Raw genomic sequence first — 19146 nt, forward strand, 5'->3', positions numbered from 1 at the left:
CAGCGTTGGGCCAGAATCCCCGACCTGACAAGGTAAAAATCTGTCGTTCTGAGCAAGGCAGCTAACCCACTGTTCCCCGGGCGCCGAAGACGTGGATGTCGATTATGGCAGCCCCCCGCACCTCTCTGGGTTAAATGCAGAAGACACATTTCAGTTGAAGGCATTCAGTTGTACAACTGACTAGGTATCCCCCTTTCCCCTTCCCTTACATATACAGGGTGGACCCTGGGCCTCTCCTTCCCTCTCAACCACACACCCAAACCAACCCACCCACAATCCCAGCCAGCCAGGCCACCAGCAGCATCAGCATGTGGAAATGATCATAGATCCTCATCAAACACACCCAGAGCAAATAGCAACTAGCAGGCCATAAACAGATCAGGTACTGCTGAGAGAGACAGAGAGAGAGAGAGAGAATATGATTCATTATTCTCACTGACTTCGAAAGAGCAATTAAATCTCTGGCTGCCAAAGCATGCACAGCATTCTGTCCTTGTTATTTCATCATAATTGTTGATGTATATGCGCCAGACCTCTAGACTTAATCACAACAGCATCTCGACTTGCATGCTTCCAACGGTATTCTCAGATATAGGAATGGGGAAGACTACTATTTGGTGGAGAAAAATAACAGAGCTTTTAAACTCCTTGGCAGATATAATTGTGTCTCCCACATTTCCCACAAGAGAGCACTGTTGTTAATCTACAATACATGCTACAGCGATGACAAAAGTGGAACCATGTCACGTGGTACATTTTTTACACTAGGGAAGTTGCTCAATCTCGGCAACAAAAAAAACATTTTTTAGGGTACTTCAATGAACAAGGAAATAGATATATAAAAAACGATTTCTAGATGCGTTACCGAGGTAAGCGCCATGGATGACAATTGTAACGCTTGCCTTTGAAGTGTTTCCTCATGATGGAAAAAAACTACTGTAGAACATGTGTGATCGTTCTTTTTCAGGATGAGCAACACAATAACATCGGCTACATTTATTCGAAACCTCAACTATGGGGTTCGACGAAAACTGTCTGACTTATTGGACCCTCAAGACAGCTGGAAAGACGTTATTGTTTCAATACATAAACCCACAGGGGAGCCGAGGTACTCTCAGCAACATCTAAGGTAACGTCAATGTGCCAATCAGCTACTTCTCTGACGGGAGTGATACCATTGCCATCATAACAAATTGTTACCTTCTATCAAGCCTGCGTGATATTTTGTAACATGTTTTGGGTTGTTTCCCTTTTCTACTGCTCTATTATTGAACAAACCTTCATATAACAGGCGATTTGAAGCAGTAGTTTTACAGGGAAGAAGTCCTACCATGGAGCTACTGAATGACTGGGGGACATCTAACAGCACCGTGGGAGAGTTAGTGGACATTCTGATGAGCCACAGGTTAATGGCTGCAGCCAGTATTATGCTACCAGGTTGGGTACTACAGTAGGCAATATGCATTAGATCAAGGACTTTCTACTATATTGACTGCCTGTTCATCTCTGGTCTGGCCTTCATGTGTGTATTTATTTCAACAGTGCCCCGTCATTATTTGTATCTAAATGCTATGTTTTACCCAGATGCAATCAACAACCCCCGTCCAGCAGTCCCCCAGCCACCCGATTCTCCCAGAGACAAAGAGATGGTAGGCAACAGCGATGCTGCAACAAGACCCCTGGGGAGGACAGAGGCACAGACAAAGGAACACCCACCACCAGACAGCACCTCAGAGCCACAGGAGGACCAGGAACCCAATGGCACTGCAGGTGCACTACTGTTGTATGACCTGCACATAAATGTGTTATAATCACTGGAGGTGTAATGAGTGTCCAGAACGTAGTGATACATGTGGTTATATAGATTCTATATAGATTAGCTTTATAGGTTATTTTACTTGCGGTTTAATGAGATACATATAGTGACAGGATACTGTTATAGATTGTGTTTAGTGAGATGAAATGTGTAAACTAGGCCAATTAAACAAATCGATTGAACCTATTCAGACGTGTGTGTCACAGTGCACACAACATCCAGTAGGTGGCAGCATATGTGCGGTGTTCAATAAACCATGATAACTGTACTAAGAATTATCCTCATAAACAGGTTTGTCCATTGATCCTTAGGATTTCTCAGGCTTTCTTTCCATGAGCTGAAGAAGATAACTGGTAATTTTGACGAGAGGCCAGTGAGTGACGGTGGGAGCAGACTTGGTGAGGGAGGCTTTGGAACGGTCTACAAAGGCCTCATCAATGGCAAACCTGTGGCAGTGAAGAAACTACACTCAGTAGGTGTTAATTGTTCTCTCTGGCACTAACACCTTATTGTTTGTTCAGTGTATGAGTCGAGTTGTTGTCCATATTTAATTATCCAGCACATTCTCAAAGGTGACTAAAACTTCTGTTACCGTCTTTTTAGATGGAAGACATCTCACTTGAAGAGCTGAGCGTTCAGTTCATTCAAGAGGTCCAAACTCTTATGGTGTAGGTGTTTATTTTCTGCTGGTCCGTTGTTGTTTTGTGAGGAGTCCTTGTACGCTAGCTGACCTGTTGTGCGACCACTTCATTACAGCCCTAATTCATTAATAGAAGCAATAGCTTGCGCGTGCTCAATATCTCCATCGGACCATACGTCTACCTCATATGTCTCCGCTAATACAAATCAACAGAGAAATGTCCTGGGCGACCTATCTTAGAGCGAGACTTTACTTAGGAACTCTGCAGAGATTGGTTTTTAGATTGAGTAGATTGGATTTACCTTCGACTGTCTTTAAAGTTGAAAGAACAGGCTACTGTTTGCCTGATAAGAGCCCTCTTATTTTCACAGGTTGAAACATGAAAACCTAGTAGACATGGTTGGCTTTTCACGTGATGGCCATCACCCCTGTTTGGTGTATGCTTACATGTCCAATGGTTCATTGCTAGATCGTCTGGCTTGCTTGGTAAGCATACATATCCGCCTGGCGTCTCCCTTTACTTTATTTATACAGAACCATTGAGGTAAAAATAGATTTAGCAAGAGAGACCTTTTACAGGTACTTTGTCTTTGTGAATATATTTATTTCATTGTAGGATGGTAGCCCTCCTCTTTCCTGGCACAGGAGATGTTTGATCGCTGTGGGAACAGCCAGAGGCTTAGAGTATTTGCACAGCAACCACCATGTCCACAGAGATGTCAAGAGGTAACTGTGGACAATTTCTATAATGCATTTCCCATGGCACTTTATCATATTTTAGACATTTTAATCATGGACGGACAACCTTGTCATATCAGTCTCAATGTTATTAATGAGTGCTAAATCATTTCTATCTGGCAGTGGTAATATTTTGCTGGATGAATTGCTTGTGCCGAAGATCTCCGATTTTGGGCTGACCCGAGCCTCAGCCACGCGATCGTCAGCGACAGTGATGACAGAGAGGATTGTGGGTACAACAGCATACATGGCAAACGAGGCACTCAGGGGCGAGATCACTCCCAAATCTGACATCTACAGTTTTGGAGTGGTGAGTTGTTCTTTACAGCTACACAAATGTATGGAACTAACACAATGCACAGACGTTATACAATACAGTGTGAAATCCACACCGCATTGATTTGATGATTATCTTAGCGACACCACATGACAATTGCAATTGACCCTTCGCTAAGCCCCGCCCCAGAATTTTGGGCAACCAATGGATAGCAACTGTCGCCAAGTCCGACGCCTCGCATGAAAGCCAGTGAGGGCTATGGCAAAATAGTTTTCTTCCAAAAAAATTATGTTTAAATGGAGTGTTTTTCCAAATCTGAAATTATACTTTTGTTACATTGTTTGCTAGCTCAGCTGGTTAGCTAGCTCTGTCTCATTGACCACCACACGTTGCTAATGCTAGCTAGCCACTTAATATAACTTGTTTTTTCAAAATGTAGTCAAGCTGTTGACAAGGTTATAGATACGGATTTTTAATTGAAATAATAATTGTGTCCTTCAAACTTTGCTTTCATTAAAGAATCCTCCATTTGCAGCTATTACAGCCTTGCAGCCTTTGGCATTCTAGTTGTCAACCTGTTGAGGTAATCTGAAGACATTTCACCCCATGCATCCTGAAGCAACTCTCACAAGTTGGATTGACTTGATGGGCACTTCTTACGGTCAAGCTGCTCCCACAACAGCTCAATAGGGTAGAGATCCGGTGACTGTGCTGGCCACTCCATTATAAACAGAATACCAGCTGACTGCTTCTTCCCTAAATAGTTATTGCATAGTTGGGAGCTGTTCTTTGGGTATTTGTCCTGTTGTAGGAGGAAATTGGCTCCAATTAAGCGTCGTCCACAGGGTATGGCATGGCGTTGCAAAATGGAGTGATAGCCTTCCTTCTTCAAGATCCCTTTTACCCTGTACAAATCTCCCACTTTACCACCACCAAAGCACCCCCAGCGTCAAGCACTCCTCCAGCCTCTTTTAATTTTTCTTCTTTGTGATCCGAACACCTCAAATTTAGATGTGTCTGTCCATAACACTTTTTTCCAATCTTCCTCTGTCCAGTGTCTGTGTTCTTTTGCCCGTCTTAATCTTTTCTGTTTATTGGCCAGTCTGAGATATGGCTTTTTCTTTGCAACTCTGCCTAGAAGGCCAGCATCCCGGAATCGTCTCTTCACTGTTGATGTTGAGACTGGTGTTTTGCGGGTACTATTTAATGAAGCTGCCAGTTGAGGACTTGTGAGGCGTCTGTTTCTCAAACTAGACACTCTAATGTACTTGTCCTCTTGCTCAGTTGTGCACCGGGGCCTCCCACTTCTCTTTCTATTCTGGTTAGAGCCAGTTTGCGCTGTTCTGTGAAGGGAGTAGTACACAGCGTTGTACGAGATCTTCAGTTTCTTGGCAATTTCTCACATGGAATAGCCTTCATTTCTCAGAACAAGAATAGACTGATGAGTTTCAGAAGAAACTTATTTGTTTCTGGCCATTTTGAGCCTGTAATCGAACCCACAAATGCTGATGCTCCAGATACTCAACTAATCTAGAAAAGGACAGTTGTATTGCTTCTTTAATGAGCACAACAGTTTTCAGCTGTGCTAACATAATTGCAAAAGGGTTTTCTAATGATCAATTAGCCTTTTAAAATGATAAACTTGGATTAGCTAACACAACGTCCCATTGGAACACAGGAGTGATGGTTGCTGATAATGGGCCTCTGTACGCCTATGTAGATATTCCATAAAAAATCTGCCGTTTCCAGCTACAATAGTCATTTACAACATTAACAATGTCTACACTGTATTTCTGATCAGATGTTATTTTAATGGACAAAAATATTTGCTTTTCTTACAAAAATAAGGACATTTCTAAGTGACCCCAAACTTTTGAACGGTAGTGTATGTTAGCTAGTTAAGTTAGCAATGTTATGAATACAACTCCCTTCTGTTGTCGACATCAGGATACCATTTCAGAGCACTAGTTAGCTCCAACAAGTGGTTATAGCGTTGACTGCATGCTGACAGTGAATTCAGAGCCATTCAGTGGCTACCTACACTACAAACATCATTTTACCAGGTTCCCATGAAGCAATTATAATGACAGTCCACCATAACATACCCAAGAGTTTCCTGATTAGCAAGGGGTAGTCTGTGTTTAATTTCATTGTGTATTAGAAACACAGTTTGAGATCATTGTTAGGGGATTTCGCCAGTGGTTGAATAGGGAATTGGGCTGCCCAGGAAAATGTTGTCCGAGGTTGTAACAGTAACCAAGAGGTGCTTAGCGATGGGTCAATTTTGGCAGCACCTCATGTGGCTACACCACTCCATTATGACAAACAGGTAAAGTGTTAGAGTTTTAGAGTTCTCACCATCACTTTAAAGACCTAAATAGAGCCTAGAAGATACAGTGACAAGAATATTGAATTTATTGAGAAGCTGCAACGTAAGTAAAACTCATGAAACGGAATTGTCAGTTCAGCAGTTTACCTCAGTGCCAGACTCCAAAAACTACTGACACACACATAATTATCGGACCCTTAAGTCAGAATCATGCACCTTTGTCAGTCTACCAGCCAATCAATTTCACAATGAAATATCATTAAGGTTGCTCCACAATGATACATTAAAAAACATGTTGGCAAATGTTGATTTAGGCTAATAATGGAAAGTGTGGGAACAGTACTGTATGACATAAATGACCTTCTCTAATGTCAGCAGTCTAATATGAGCTCAGGTCATCTGTGTGTTGAACTGGTTGAACCTGGTCATAAACCAACAGCTACTGTCTTGTGTTCAGCCTGACAGCCCTGGGAACAGTATCTTCGATACAGCATACTTTATTATTAGTGGAGAGTTATAGAGGCCTGTTAGCTAGAGCCAAGTGGTTCATCTTAAGGTTTCTGTCATCTACAGGTGTTGCTAGAAATATTGTCTGGACTCCCGCCAGTCGATGAAAACCGTGATCCCAAGTTCCTGGTGAGCAAAGCAGCACAATGGAATCTTTCTCTATACTCTTCAGACTTCACCATCCCCCAATACAGTACACATGAATGCATGTTATCTAAAGAAAAGGATTTACTATACAGTATCAATCAAAAAGCCAGTTATTTATGCAGCAAATACTTACTAACTTTCTACTCTTTGCTCCCTGTGGAACATAAGGCCACATTTGTACATTATAGATGGCAGTGCTTTATTTCTCTTGTCTGTCAGTGTAGTTACCACTGCAGGCAGTGGCTGATGGCTGTATGTGTTTCAGCTGTTTGTTACGACTGTTATCATTTGTTATGACTTATGATTTTTTATGGCTATTATGATTTGTTATGGCTGTCATAGATGGAGATGAAAGACGAGATTGACGAGGAGGAGATGGCCCTGGAGGACTTTGTGGACAAGAAGATGACAGACTGGGACCTGCCATTGGTGGAGAGGACCTACTTCTTAGCGAGCGACTGTCTCAGTGACAAGAAGAACAAACGGCCACTGATGGAAGAGGTGTGTGATGCCATTACAGTTGGTATCTCTTTAGTTTACAGTACTGTTTCCACTGGTATACAGTAGCAATGGGTACTTTGTGGTGCTTAGCTGTTAGTGATCAACACAATCGCTTACTAGCTGGGAGCCAATGCTTACGGTCTATATCACACTGAAATGTCAATATTTTAATAGGTCCTGACACAGCTTGAAGATGTTGTCAAAAGCATTTCACTGGAACAGCTGGGACCCCAGAGTGAAGCATAGACAACAGGAAGAACGACTATCCCGCACTCATTTTCCTTAAGTTTACTTTGCTGAAGAAAAGGACCAAACATGTTACACCAGTCTTTTGTATTTTTTGCCAAAATAATGAATATATTTTCCATCTTTGTTGAATTGCTTGATATGTACTGTAAGTATATCATCGGACAAGTGGCTGTAAAAAATAAAATAAATATAGGCCATTCAGTGTGTGATTTAAATATTTTTATTTTCCTTTAAAAAAATAAACAACTTAAGACCAAACATGACACTTCTCATGAGAAGGTATTCCCTTGTCCAAATATGAGGTGTTAAACTAGTGGTTTGCCTTACAATAATCCGTAGACAAGTGACTGTGGCAGAAACAAATTCCATTTGATATCCCAGTCTCTTGGACTCACCCTGCATGCACACCATATGCAACTTAGCTTCCTCTGAAGGAGTAATCTGAGATGTATCAATACTCGAAGCCCCTGTTGTCTGTCACTTGACCCTCGTTGACACTATAGATAGACGAACAGTACAGACGAGACCTTTAAATCACATGTATGTACAGCACTTGCATAGAAAAGTACATTTCTCAGCAGATGTGTTTTATGTAAACCACAATTATATCAAAAAGAATTTCCAATATAAAAAATAAACTGCACTATTAAAATTAAGAATGATGTGAGCAAATATGACATTTTTGTGGGGGTGGGGTTAGACCTCTTCATAGCTGTGCACACATAGCGATGGAAACGTTTGTCTCAACTTTGGGGACAGGAAACACACAAATTGACCTACTGTAAGAGGAATGCAAGCATGTGAACAACTCATGGAGGGTTCGTCACAAATTCACATTAGTTGCACTAGCATATTTTTGTCTCAGCAACAAGTGTAAAAACCTTCCCTACTCAACTTGTTCTAACTTCTATGATAGCTCAGTAAAATACGTTGCGAATGAAAGAAGTTACGCCCTCATAGAACCTTCAATTTGACAGGCTACAAACGGATATTCTCAAGTGTGTGTCTCAGCTAAGTTGTCCTTTGGCGTGCATAGTTCAGTCTCTGGATGGGCTTTAAGGTTGTGTCAAATAAGCTTTCCCTCCATGATCACTTGGAATGTTCCATTATGGAGCATGTGGGGGGGGGGGGTGATGTACGTTTAGTCATCCTCTTCTCCATCTCCAGGTGGTCTGGTGATGCGGTGTCCGCCCCTCTTCCCGGCAGGTCCCTTGGGCTTGGCGAAGGCCTGCTTGTGTGCATGCTGCTTGGGATGGACCTCCTCATACAGGAAATCACCAGTCAGCTCATCCCCATTGTCTATCTCCAGCTGTGGACAGTCAAACACATGAATAGTGAGGAGTTGGACTGTTATAACAAAACCAGGGTTGAAGTCAATTCAGGAAGTAAACTGAAATTCAAATTCCAAATTGAAACACTGAGGAACATTGGAATAGGAGTGTCAATATACTTCATGAATTTAAATGTGATTATCCCCAAACCTGAACCTACTGATACTTTCCTGAACCCTATGAAAGACCCTATCCAAATAAACACAGGAACACCTTTAAATGTTACTAACACTTTGTATTGGTTGTGTTACAATTCTAATAAAATAGCTTGGCCTTTTGGTCCTTACCTTCTTCAAAATGTCAATTTGCATGTTATTTTCAACCAAGTCCACCAGGGGATTTTTACAGCTAGAATAGAGCATCCTCTCTTTGATGCTACACTTGTACCCCGGCATGGAATAAATGAACACTGCAGAAGAGAAAACAACAATGGAAGATGTCCCATCACAATCAAGAGATATACAACTTTGTGAAATATAAAAAAGAGATTAACTTCAGTGAAATATGAAAGATTTAAGTCATGACCGCTTGGTGTCTTAAGTTGCTTACAATTCTGTTGTTCCTCTGTGAAAAAAAATTACGTAACAATTTATTTTTTATTTTTTTACCAGTGGACTCCAGGTAGTCTCCCTCGTGGGAATGTTTGTAGCGGAAGAAGTGATAGCGTGCCGACTCAGTGGGGATCCTCTTGGGCAGATCTTTCACCTCGGTCGGTTCAGTGTTAGACAACCTAATGAGCTCGTTGGGAAAGTCGATTTCCTATTGAAATGAAACTATTATGAATTAACCAGATATGACAGTTGGAAAATTACCCTCTAATAAAAGTGTCATTTCAGTTGTGTGATTTATCGAATAGCTCTTTTGAAAACCTGCTCATTATGACTTTAGAGAAAGAGGAGCGAGAACCAGGCAGTGCCAGCTCAAAGTGTCACAATTATGCCTTTGTCCCCAAATCTGATCTTGTGACACCAGACCTTGAATTTCAATGAGGAGAGTTGACAATGATGCCTTGGTCAAAAAGAGAACCACATTGTACTGTTCAATAAAACTCCCGACTCCAAAATTCCTTTGTCATTCTGAAGAGAATCCTGAGTATAAAGAAGGAACAGAACTTGTTCTTAACGGACTCACCTGGAAAAGCGACAGAGGGGGAGAAGGACTTACAAGTTGTACGTAGTTGACTCGTTTGTCCCTGAATCTTTCGAGCGCCTCGACAGCGTCTCCATGTATGGGGAAGGCCACTCCCTGCAGTGTCTGCTGCTTGGTATCCACACTGATGTCAGTCTGCACCTGAACACACAGCACAGAGACAACTATTTACAGTTTTGTTCAATTGCTTCGGTGCAATTTTCACAACTCTTAATACAAAACTCAAAACAGACAGTCAAAAAAGTAGTTTCAAAACTCTACGCACATTTTCAATTGACTAAGTACAACACACAAAATCATAGTCACTTTTTCACACAACTTAAAATCAGTGTTATCTATAAACATGTTTCACATTGCAAAGCTTGTTCATATAAAGTGATTGCCTTTCACAATGCAATGCTCACTTCTCACATGATTCTCTTCTCATTTGTTAAAATACGTTTTAGTATTACTTAATCCGACTACTCCTATAGATTTTAAAACTGGTCTACTACATATTTTGAGAACTACATCATGAAAATGTCTGTAAAGTAGAAACATAAAGTATGATATATACTGAACTACTATAATGATGACTAGACTGACTTTACTTCAAAGCAAGTTTTAAAAATCTGATATTGATCAGAGATGGTCACTGTCCAATGAATTATGGTGCTCACTGTATCTTGCTTCTTTTGCTATTGGATTAACTGGTTGAAAACAACAATGTTGTGTTTTGGTGATTAAATCAATGTTCATGGTATTTCCCGGTAAACTTATATTTTGGATCAATGGTTATGTGGTGAAAGATGTCTTCAAAACACTGTACTAAGAGTTTAGAAAATTCACCACACTTGTGAAAACAGCACAAAAGCGACTGAAAGAAAGTAAAACAACTGTACCATAGTCGACACGCAGCCCACTAGTGGTAACCCAAGTGGTTCAATCAATATTATCATTCTCATTTAACCAGGAAGTCCCTTAGAGATCATAAGATCTCTTTCCTAAGGAAGACGAGGCCACCTTAAAATTAATATCAAGCAAATACCAGGCAAAATGATCTAGAACATTCATCCCCTCTCAGATTCTCCACATTGGGGATAATGACTCATGTGGCTGATATTTCTATATCTGGGCGGGAGAGACTGGAGGGATGAGGCACTTCTTCTGAATCACCTGAAAGACTGGAAATGGATTATACTGATGGATGGCCTCTATTTTTAGTGCTCTGTTTGTTCTCTTTGAATGAACGGCTGTCGGTTGTGTACACATGATTGAGCAGCAGATGCGGTGCACCCACCTCATGTACCAAAAGGATTGTGGGTTTTATCCAACTACTTAGTCAAGGCAGTCTCTCTCTCGCTCTCCAGGCACATTTCAAAGCCACTTTGCTCCCACACAGATTAATGTTGGTATTATCTTCCTTCAACAACTGGGAGAAATGCGACCCTTACTTCCTGTTTTCTCCCTTCTAGCTTTTTACTGGCTGTATTTAGGAGCGTGACGGGCTGCTTCTCAGACTAATTCCTTTTATGGAGTTGGAGACAAGTCTTGTGACAGACAGGGTGAACTCTGCACAGCAATAATGTTGTTCCCTCTTTAAAGAACACTCGCCGTGGTTTGAGTTGAGGCTGAGATTTTCAAGATAGACACACTTATTTTTGGTTAATCACATTTTATAAATCGAAACGTCAGACAAAAGCGCACTTAACTAGCATCGTCATCATTAGTGGCAAGTAAAGCATTGGGCTATCACATAGCAGTGTACCCCCAATCTTATCAGTGGAGCCAAGCACAGGCACAGTGGAGTGACCTTGACCAAGTGCTCTCCCATGCAGAATCAATGCAAAGTATTGAATGATCATTCATCATCAACATTCAAGGGTGGCCCCTCATATAGGCTGACAAACAACATTTTAGTGCAAGACCTGTGCTTCAGTGAGACAACATCTATGCTTACAATGCATCATGACATTTCTGTCAAAAACAACCCATTTATAAACCTATGAGTCTTGACCCATACGGGACTAATATTCATATATCTGCCAACATCCTGCAGTTCCAACGCATCAGCACCTTTCCAGTGACTCTACGTGCCAGGTCGGCATTATGCACAGCTGTATTGCTGACATTGTGGTCTACGGGGGGGGAAGGTATCACCAGCCGCCATTAACATTCAACACTGTGTCTTTTGGATTGAACACAATGAAAAGCAGATGCTACGGGTTGATTGTGCAGGGGCTCTCTCTGTGAATTGTCCTGAGTGGTCAGAACCACTCATTTCATCAGCTTTAACTTCCTTCCATATTAAGGCAGGTTTGCCTACAATACATGTCTTAGTTGAAAGAAAAGGCTTGAATCCACACCCATTTAACACTTTAAACCAACACAACGACTTTTACACAGAATGACTTTTAAACATCACAGGAAGTGTGAAGAGCGTTCTCTCTGTGTGAGTGTGTGCGCGTACCTCACTGAGTTTGATCCGCCTCAGTTCCTCCTCGGCAGCAGTGAGTGGTAGTGGTGCTGCCTCGGCCACCAGGTACTTCTGGTAGCCCCTCAAAGACATATCCTCCTGGGGGAGCGGGGAGAGGGGACCACGTACCAGTTAGCCGTCTACATACACAACTACTATTCACGTACAATACATATTTGACAATACTCGACCCTCCATCTTATATATGTGTGATAATGTGAATGCCAAATTACTGACGAGCTTTTTAAAGCAATCGCATACTGGAACGTTCTTCAATGTTTACGCCTCCGCTTGAGCAGGGGGAAAAAACGACACCTCCAATTACAATAACCGTTGAGTGGCAAAGCAGACGGCAAATCAGCTCCTCGGAGTAAGAGGCTTTCACAAGCCAATCTCACACAGATAATCTAACCAACCTTTGTGGTGCCGAAGAGCTCATCTTTGATAAGTCCTCCGCCAAATTCTTTCTTCACTGTGGCCCTGGTAGCAGCGTATAACATCTTATGTCGCACCTGTTTGAAATAGAATGCGTTAGTGAATACACCAAGGGGTACTGGAAAAGCAGTCTCTTAACATGCATCTATTCCATCCCCTTTCTATTTCATCAATGAATTGCAGTGATTTTACTCGTCGTTCAAACACAACTCTTTATTCTTTTCTTGCCAACTCAACACATGCTTCCCTTCTTTTTCCAGAGGATAGCTAACTGTGCCTGGATAAGCACCAGATAAACACAGCCCATTTGGGATGTTCCAGTCTTAGAACATGTGCTTTGTGGTGTTTTGAAACCTCTGCAGATTTCCAGACACGCCTGGACCCGTGGCACGCCGCCTCCGGATAGCGGGTAGGAATGTCGAGCCCTGCCCGGTCTGTTAGAATAGGATGCTATGCTAGTCTATACACTCTCTCTACCACAGTCAAAAGAAGGCCAGTCACATTTATCCTCCTGTCCCTGCAACATTCCTCAGTCCTAATTGGACCACTTCATTCAATCAGGTAGAGCTCAATTTCTTTCATTCTCTGTTGTTGGGTTCTGAGAATATGAAATATACTTATTCATGTCACTGAGGGAGTGCTGAGGTTTAGAGGGTCTACACCAGAAGTGAATGGTTATAGGAGGAAGGTCTATAGTGTGTGCAACTAATTGAATGCAGCTTTATTGACCGTCTAGGAAGAAGCTTTCAAAGTGTCCGTTGAGTTTATTACCCTGAGAATGAGAACCAAGTCATTACATCAATTTGCAACAGTTGTGATGTTACCTGCATAAAGAGCAGGCCAAAAGCTAAAATGTCCCATTTGCACTACACTACAGCACAAACTACACATAGGCTAACAAACAGTTGAGCACTAATGGCTGGAATGACCAAGTATGCTATTTTGTGTCTTTTTCTGTTGTTGTTGTTGCTGATTTTAACCACCATTTCATATGACCAAAAATAACTTCTGGACATCAGAACAGCAATCACTAACCTCAATTTGATTGAAGTTTTCTACTCACAACGAGTCAGCAACACAGGACATAGTGCTCACTTCGGTCCAGGCCCTAATCCCCGAGACTCGGGAAGAGAAGGCACCGTGACAAAACTACGTTGGCGAGTAGATAAACCGCCTCTACCCGCGGTTCTATTGGCGAACGTACAATCACTGGAGAACAAACTGGACGAGCTCCGTTTGAGACTATCCTATCGACAGGACCTGAAGAACTGTAATATCATATGTTTCTCGGAGTCGTGGCTGAACAGTGACATGGATAATATACATCTGGCTGGTTTTTCTATGCATCGGCAGGACAAAACGGCAGTGTCGGGTAAGCTCAAAGGGGACGTGCGTGTCTCTTTGATAACAACAGCTGTAATATTAAGGAAGTCTCAAGGTTCTGCTCGCCTGAGTTAGAACACCTCATGATAAACTATAGACCATACTATTTACTAAGAGTTTATCTATATTTTTCGTAGCTGTCTATTTACCGCCACAAACCGAGGCCGGGAAACTAATACCGCACTCAACGAGTTGTATAGGGCCATAAGCAAACAAGAAAATGCTCATCCAGAGGCGGCGCTCCTAGTGGCCGGAGATTTTAATACAGGAAACTGAAATCCAGCATGTCACATGTGCAACTAGAGGTGAAAACTCAAAATCATCTTTAATCCACCATAACTATATCCCAACTCCTGACAGGAAATACCGGTGACATGACCAATAAGAAAGTGGTCAAATGAAGCATATGCTAAGCTACAGGACTGTTTCGCTAGCACAGACTCAAATATGTTCCTGATTCATCCGATGCATTGAATTCACCACGTCAGTCACCGGCTTCATGAATAAGTGCATTAAGGAGGTGCCAGAAGGATTACAGGGACGTGTAGTCCGAGCATGCGCTGACCAACTGGCAAGTGTCATGGCTCACATCAACACCTTTATCCCAGAAACCCTAGACCCACTCCATTTTGCATTCCGCCCCAACAGATCCACAGATGACACAATCTCTATTGCACTCCACACTGCCCTTTCCCACCTGGACCAAAGGAACACCTACATGAGAACGCTTTACATTAACTACAGCTCAGTGTTCAACACCTTAGTGTCCACAAAGCTCATCACTAAGCTAAGGACCCGGGGACTAAACACCTCCCTCTGCAACTGGATCCTGGACTTCCTGACGGGCCGCCCCCAGGTGGTAAGGGTAGGTAAAAACAAATCTGCCACGCTGATTCTTAAGACGGGGCCCCTCAGGGGTGCGTGCTCAGTCCCCTCCTGTTCTCCTCGTTCACCCATGACTGCATGGCCAAGCACGACTCCAACACCATCATTAAGTTTGTTAAGGACATAACAGTGGTAGGCCTGATCACCGACAACGATGAGATCGCCTATAGGTAGGTCAGAGACCTGGCCGTGTGGTGCCAGGATAACAACCTCTTCCTCAATGTGATCAAGACAAAGGAGATGATCGTGGACTACAGGTAAAGGAGGGCCGAGCACGCCCCCATTGTCATCGACGGGGCTGTAGTTGAGCAGGTTGAGAGTTTCAAGTTCGTTGATGTCACTAACGAACGGACATGGTCCAAACACACCAAGACAGCTGTGAAGAGGGCACGACAATGCCTATTCCCCCACAGGAATAGGTCCTCAAAAAATGTTATACAGCTGCACCATCGAGAGCATCCTGACTGGTTGCATCCACAAGGCACTAGAGGGTAGTGCGTATGTCCCAGTACATTACTGGGGCCAAGCTTCCTGCCATCCAGGACCTCTATACCAGGCGGTGTCAGAGGAAGGCCCTAAAAATTGCCAAGCATAGTCACTTTACCTCTACCTACATGTACATATTACCTCATTTACCTCAACTAACCGGTGCCCCCGCACATTGACTCTGTACCGGTACCCCCTGTATATAGCCTCATTACTGTTATTTTATTGTTGCTCTTTAATAATTCTCTTTTTCTTGTTTACTTCAGTTAATTTAGTAAATACTTTAACACTTATTTTTTCTTAAAACTGTATTGTTGGATAAGGGCTTGTAAGTAATAATTTCACTGTAAGGTCTACACCTGCTGTATTCGGCGCATGTGACAAATACAATTTGATTTGGTCTTGACTGGCCGCATCACCGCTTGGAATGACAACTGCTTGGCATCTGACCGCAAAGTGCTACAGAGGGTAGTGTGTAAGGCCCAATACATTACTGGGGCCAAGCTCTCTGCCATCCAGGACCTCTATACCAGACGGTGTCAGAGGAAGGCCCTACATATGGTCAAAGACTCCAGCCACCCAAGTCATAGACTGTTCTCTCTGCTACCGCACGGCAAGCGGTACCAATGCACCAAGGCTGGAACAAACAGGACACTGAACAGCTCCTACCCCCAAGCCATGACTGCTAAATAGTAAAATAGTTAATCAAATAGCTACCCGGGCTATCCGTATTAACCCTTTTTGCACTAACCTTTTTTACTCATCACATACGCTGCTGCTAATGTTTATGATCCATCCTGTTGCCTAGTCATTTGATTCCTAGTTATATGCACATATCTACCTCAATTACCTCGACTCGGTACTGGTACCTGGTGTATACAGCCAAGTTATTGTTAATTATTACGTTATTACTTTTCTATTATTTCTTTATTATTTTCTTTCTATCTGCATTGTTGGGAAGGGCCCATAAATAACTATTTCACTGTTAGTCTACACCTGTTGTTTACGAAGCATGTGACAAATAATATATTTTTTTGATAAGTAAGCTATTCTACACAAAATAAATCTGCTGAGAGGCTGCGTTGTGACTGTGAGCATGTAAAGGGAGACCTGTGTCATTGACACGACTGTGCCACATAATTTGCAGAGGGAACTTATGTTAACAGGGAAGTTGACGTCTCTGTGTCAGGTGAGTTGCTTACAGGAGAATGGTCAGGTGACCAGGCCAGGAAGATCCACTCATAGCCCTGGTTGTTGGAGGAGTCCAGTCGGTACAGGATATAAGACGGCAGGTGGTCCTCTAGTAGAGGCAGGACTAACGAGTCGTACTCTTGGTCCCATGTCTTTGAAGCTTGCCTGGTCACGCCCAAAGCAAGTTGCTCTGCAACACAAATTCAGTAGTTGCGCATTCAAAGTGAAAACGTAATATTGGTGTATTAAATCTTTTGGGCTTTCCTTATCATGGTAACTGTTTTTACTTCTAAAAAGGATCTGAAACATAGGCCTACCCTTGAAAGAAACAACCTTCGTGACAAACTTTAGATCTGTTTATTTATGATCAAATTGGTGGAAAAATAAACACTTCTTACCATCCTCAATCACAATCTTTAGGAGTCGATATTGTTTTCCACTCCTTGCACTGGCAAAGACATCCTTCACATCGTTACCAGCTGGAAAAACAGATGTTAAGTGGGTTTGTTTCTTGCATTATGGGAAGAAGCCTCTACTGAAATCTAGGACACCATCCTAGTACTGGCCTATCCCTCACATAAGCCCATACAGAGAACGTAGGATGCAACGCAGGATGAATGCAAACGAACATAAGCAATCTCCTTCCCCAAAGGGTTAAGCCGATCACAGATTGGATCACACCACTAATATTTAGATGGATGTTGTCAAGGTTACCATATACAACTGTTTTGTGAATAGGATCCTCATGCACCCATGTTGTGAAAACTACATTAACGTTGCAGACAACGCCATCTAACATTACCTGTTTAAGTAGCCTATCACTTGCATAAATAATTCAATAACTGTGCAAATGAAAATGCACAAATATTGATACACTATATATATATATAAAAGTATGTGGACACCCCTTCAAATTAGTGGATTGGACTATTTCAGCCACACCCGTTGCTGACAGATGTATAAAATCGAGAACACTGCCATGCAATCTCCATAAACAAACATTGGCAGTAGAAAGGCTTTACTGAAGAGCTCAGTGAATTTCAACGTGGCACCGTCATAGGATGTTCGTCAAATGTCTGCTCGAGCTGCCTCGATCAACTGTAAGTGCTGTTATTGTGAAGTTGAAACATCTAGGAGCAACAACGGCTCAGCCGTGAATAGGTAGGCCACACAAGCTCACAGAAAAGGTCCTCCGAGTGCTGAAGCGTGTAAAAATCGTCACCTTTGGGATGAAATGGAATGCCGACTGCGAGCCAGGCCTAATCGCCTAACATCAGTGCCTGACCTCACTAACTCTCGTGGATGAATGGAAGCAAGTCCCCGCAGCAACGTTCCAACATCTAGTGGAAAGCCTTCCCAGAAGAGTGGAGGCTGTTATAGCAGCAAAGGAGAGACCAACTCCATATTAATTCCCATGATTTTGGAATCAGATGTGTGATGAGCAGGTGTCCACATGCACTACATGACCAAAAGCATCTTTCATTGGGTTGAAAGCCTTCAGATAATTTGGTGTAGGCCGTGAGTGAGCTCATTTTCTATGTGTCTGATAGGTTCAGGTTGCGGCTGTCTGATCCATTTTACATTTGAACGCCAACTGTTTCAATGAAGGCGTTGCCCGAGCCAAAATGACCAGCGTGAAAAACATGTTTATTTTTCGCTTGAGTAGAGGCAGGAGCAGATATGGCTGGCCATTGTTTTTGGACATATTGTTACTGCTACTACTTCTTAGCAGAGAATCAAATCAATAATCACAGATAGCTCGCTTCCGTTAACTGGCTAGCTACAGTCGCTACTTACAGGAATCCGCACTTCAAATGAGCTTGCTCTAACATCGATTAAAAACAGATTTTCAATTGAGATATACACAGTTCAAACATGCCAAAAAAGCAACAACAGAATGTAACTGAAATAGCTACCCTGTATGCCCGTTTGGTGGGACATTTTGTCTTTTTATCGTAAGAAAGGAAGATGAAGGAGAGAACCAAGCCAGGGTAAGGAAGTAGGAAGCTGACTAAAGTAACTTCATATGTCGTCATCATCAGCATGGTCACGTGGTTCAACATGTCACGATAAGAAATAAACACATGAATGAATTATTACGTTCCTGCATTATTCAAATGACAACAAAACATATATATATACGATACTTTGACCTCATGATTCAGGAAGTCTGATCGTTTTCTATACACTGGAACGGACGAGCTAGTTATTTTATAGGCTACAGTCTAGCTTGAGGGGCATGTCACATTTGTTACATTGTATCCATTCCAGTCTAGACTGAACTGTAACATCTGATCTGCAGCGTTACATCGGCAGTGTTACATTTGTAACTTTTGCAATGTATCCTATTGTTTGCGATGCAATGCTTCCGAATAACACAACCAATTTTCAGATTTCCGGTTTAAAATCTAGTAGCTATAGATACGAGTCTACACATTAGGCTTATAATCAGTATCAGTAGGCTATTTGATGGCAGTGGACAATAACTTTAACTATAAGCTACATTCAATTCAATTAGATTTAGGCTATATGAAGATGTATCACACATTGCAATGACTAAGAACTTTGTTACAGGCCCACATCTGTGATTTCCATATTTGTTTGTAGGCTCAGTTATCTCATCCTAA

General features: G+C 42.2%; 2 protein-coding genes across 5 annotated transcripts; one reads left to right on the forward strand and one right to left on the reverse strand.

The window, feature by feature from the left end:
- The first annotated feature begins 746 nt into the window (after positions 1–746).
- Positions 747–8821, forward strand: LOC139530153 (interleukin-1 receptor-associated kinase 4-like). 3 transcript variants are annotated; one of them, XM_071326291.1, is made up of 12 exons: positions 747–869; positions 968–1129; positions 1292–1437; positions 1585–1770; positions 2128–2288; positions 2420–2484; positions 2828–2942; positions 3073–3182; positions 3318–3504; positions 6374–6436; positions 6797–6955; positions 8372–8821. In XM_071326291.1, exons 2-12 carry the CDS (start codon positions 969–971, stop codon positions 8381–8383), a joined length of 1365 nt encoding a protein of 454 aa, XP_071182392.1. In that variant the 5' UTR covers positions 747–869; position 968; the 3' UTR covers positions 8384–8821. The 3 variants fall into 3 exon arrangements, with proteins under 3 accessions (XP_071182392.1, XP_071182391.1, XP_071182393.1); XM_071326290.1 differs by lacking the exon at positions 8372–8821 and adding an exon at positions 7130–7401; XM_071326292.1 differs by lacking the exons at positions 747–869; positions 968–1129; positions 8372–8821 and adding an exon at positions 7130–7401 and having other exon boundaries at positions 1198–1437.
- Positions 7409–18563, reverse strand: LOC139530154 (twinfilin-1-like). Of its 2 annotated transcripts, none has more exons than XM_071326295.1 (9): positions 18436–18563; positions 16918–16998; positions 16531–16709; positions 12556–12651; positions 12134–12238; positions 9700–9825; positions 9144–9294; positions 8823–8944; positions 7409–8513 (listed from the first exon to the last, which is right to left on the reverse strand). In XM_071326295.1, exons 1-9 carry the CDS (start codon positions 18458–18460, stop codon positions 8346–8348), a joined length of 1053 nt encoding a protein of 350 aa, XP_071182396.1. In that variant the 5' UTR covers positions 18461–18563; the 3' UTR covers positions 7409–8345. The 2 variants fall into 2 exon arrangements, with proteins under 2 accessions (XP_071182396.1, XP_071182394.1); XM_071326293.1 differs by having other exon boundaries at positions 8204–8513; positions 9667–9825.
- Between the last annotated feature and the right edge of the window lie 583 nt (positions 18564–19146).

This window comes from Salvelinus alpinus, chromosome 9 (genome assembly GCF_045679555.1).
Source record: "Salvelinus alpinus chromosome 9, SLU_Salpinus.1, whole genome shotgun sequence".
Lineage (NCBI taxonomy): Eukaryota > Metazoa > Chordata > Actinopteri > Salmoniformes > Salmonidae > Salvelinus > Salvelinus alpinus.

What these genes read in the sequence shown, in the direction of transcription:
- LOC139530154 (XM_071326293.1), bottom strand. Translation starts at nt 18,460, where the DNA reads ATGTCCCACCAAACGGGCATACAGG. An exon ending in AGCTCTTCGGCACCACAAAG is followed by an intron (nt 12,239 to 12,555) that starts GTTGGTTAGATT and finishes CCGCTCCCCCAG; the next exon opens with GAGGATATGTCTTTGAGGGG. An exon ending in AGACTACCTGGAGTCCACTG is followed by an intron (nt 8,945 to 9,143) that starts GTAAAAAAATAA and finishes TCTCTTCTGCAG; the next exon opens with TGTTCATTTATTCCATGCCG.
- LOC139530153 (XM_071326290.1), top strand. Translation starts at nt 969, where the DNA reads ATGAGCAACACAATAACATCGGCTACATTTATTCGAAACCTCAACTAT. An exon ending in ACATCTACAGTTTTGGAGTG is followed by an intron (nt 3,505 to 6,373) that starts GTGAGTTGTTCT and finishes TGTCATCTACAG; the next exon opens with GTGTTGCTAGAAATATTGTC. An exon ending in AACGGCCACTGATGGAAGAG is followed by an intron (nt 6,956 to 7,129) that starts GTGTGTGATGCC and finishes ATATTTTAATAG; the next exon opens with GTCCTGACACAGCTTGAAGA.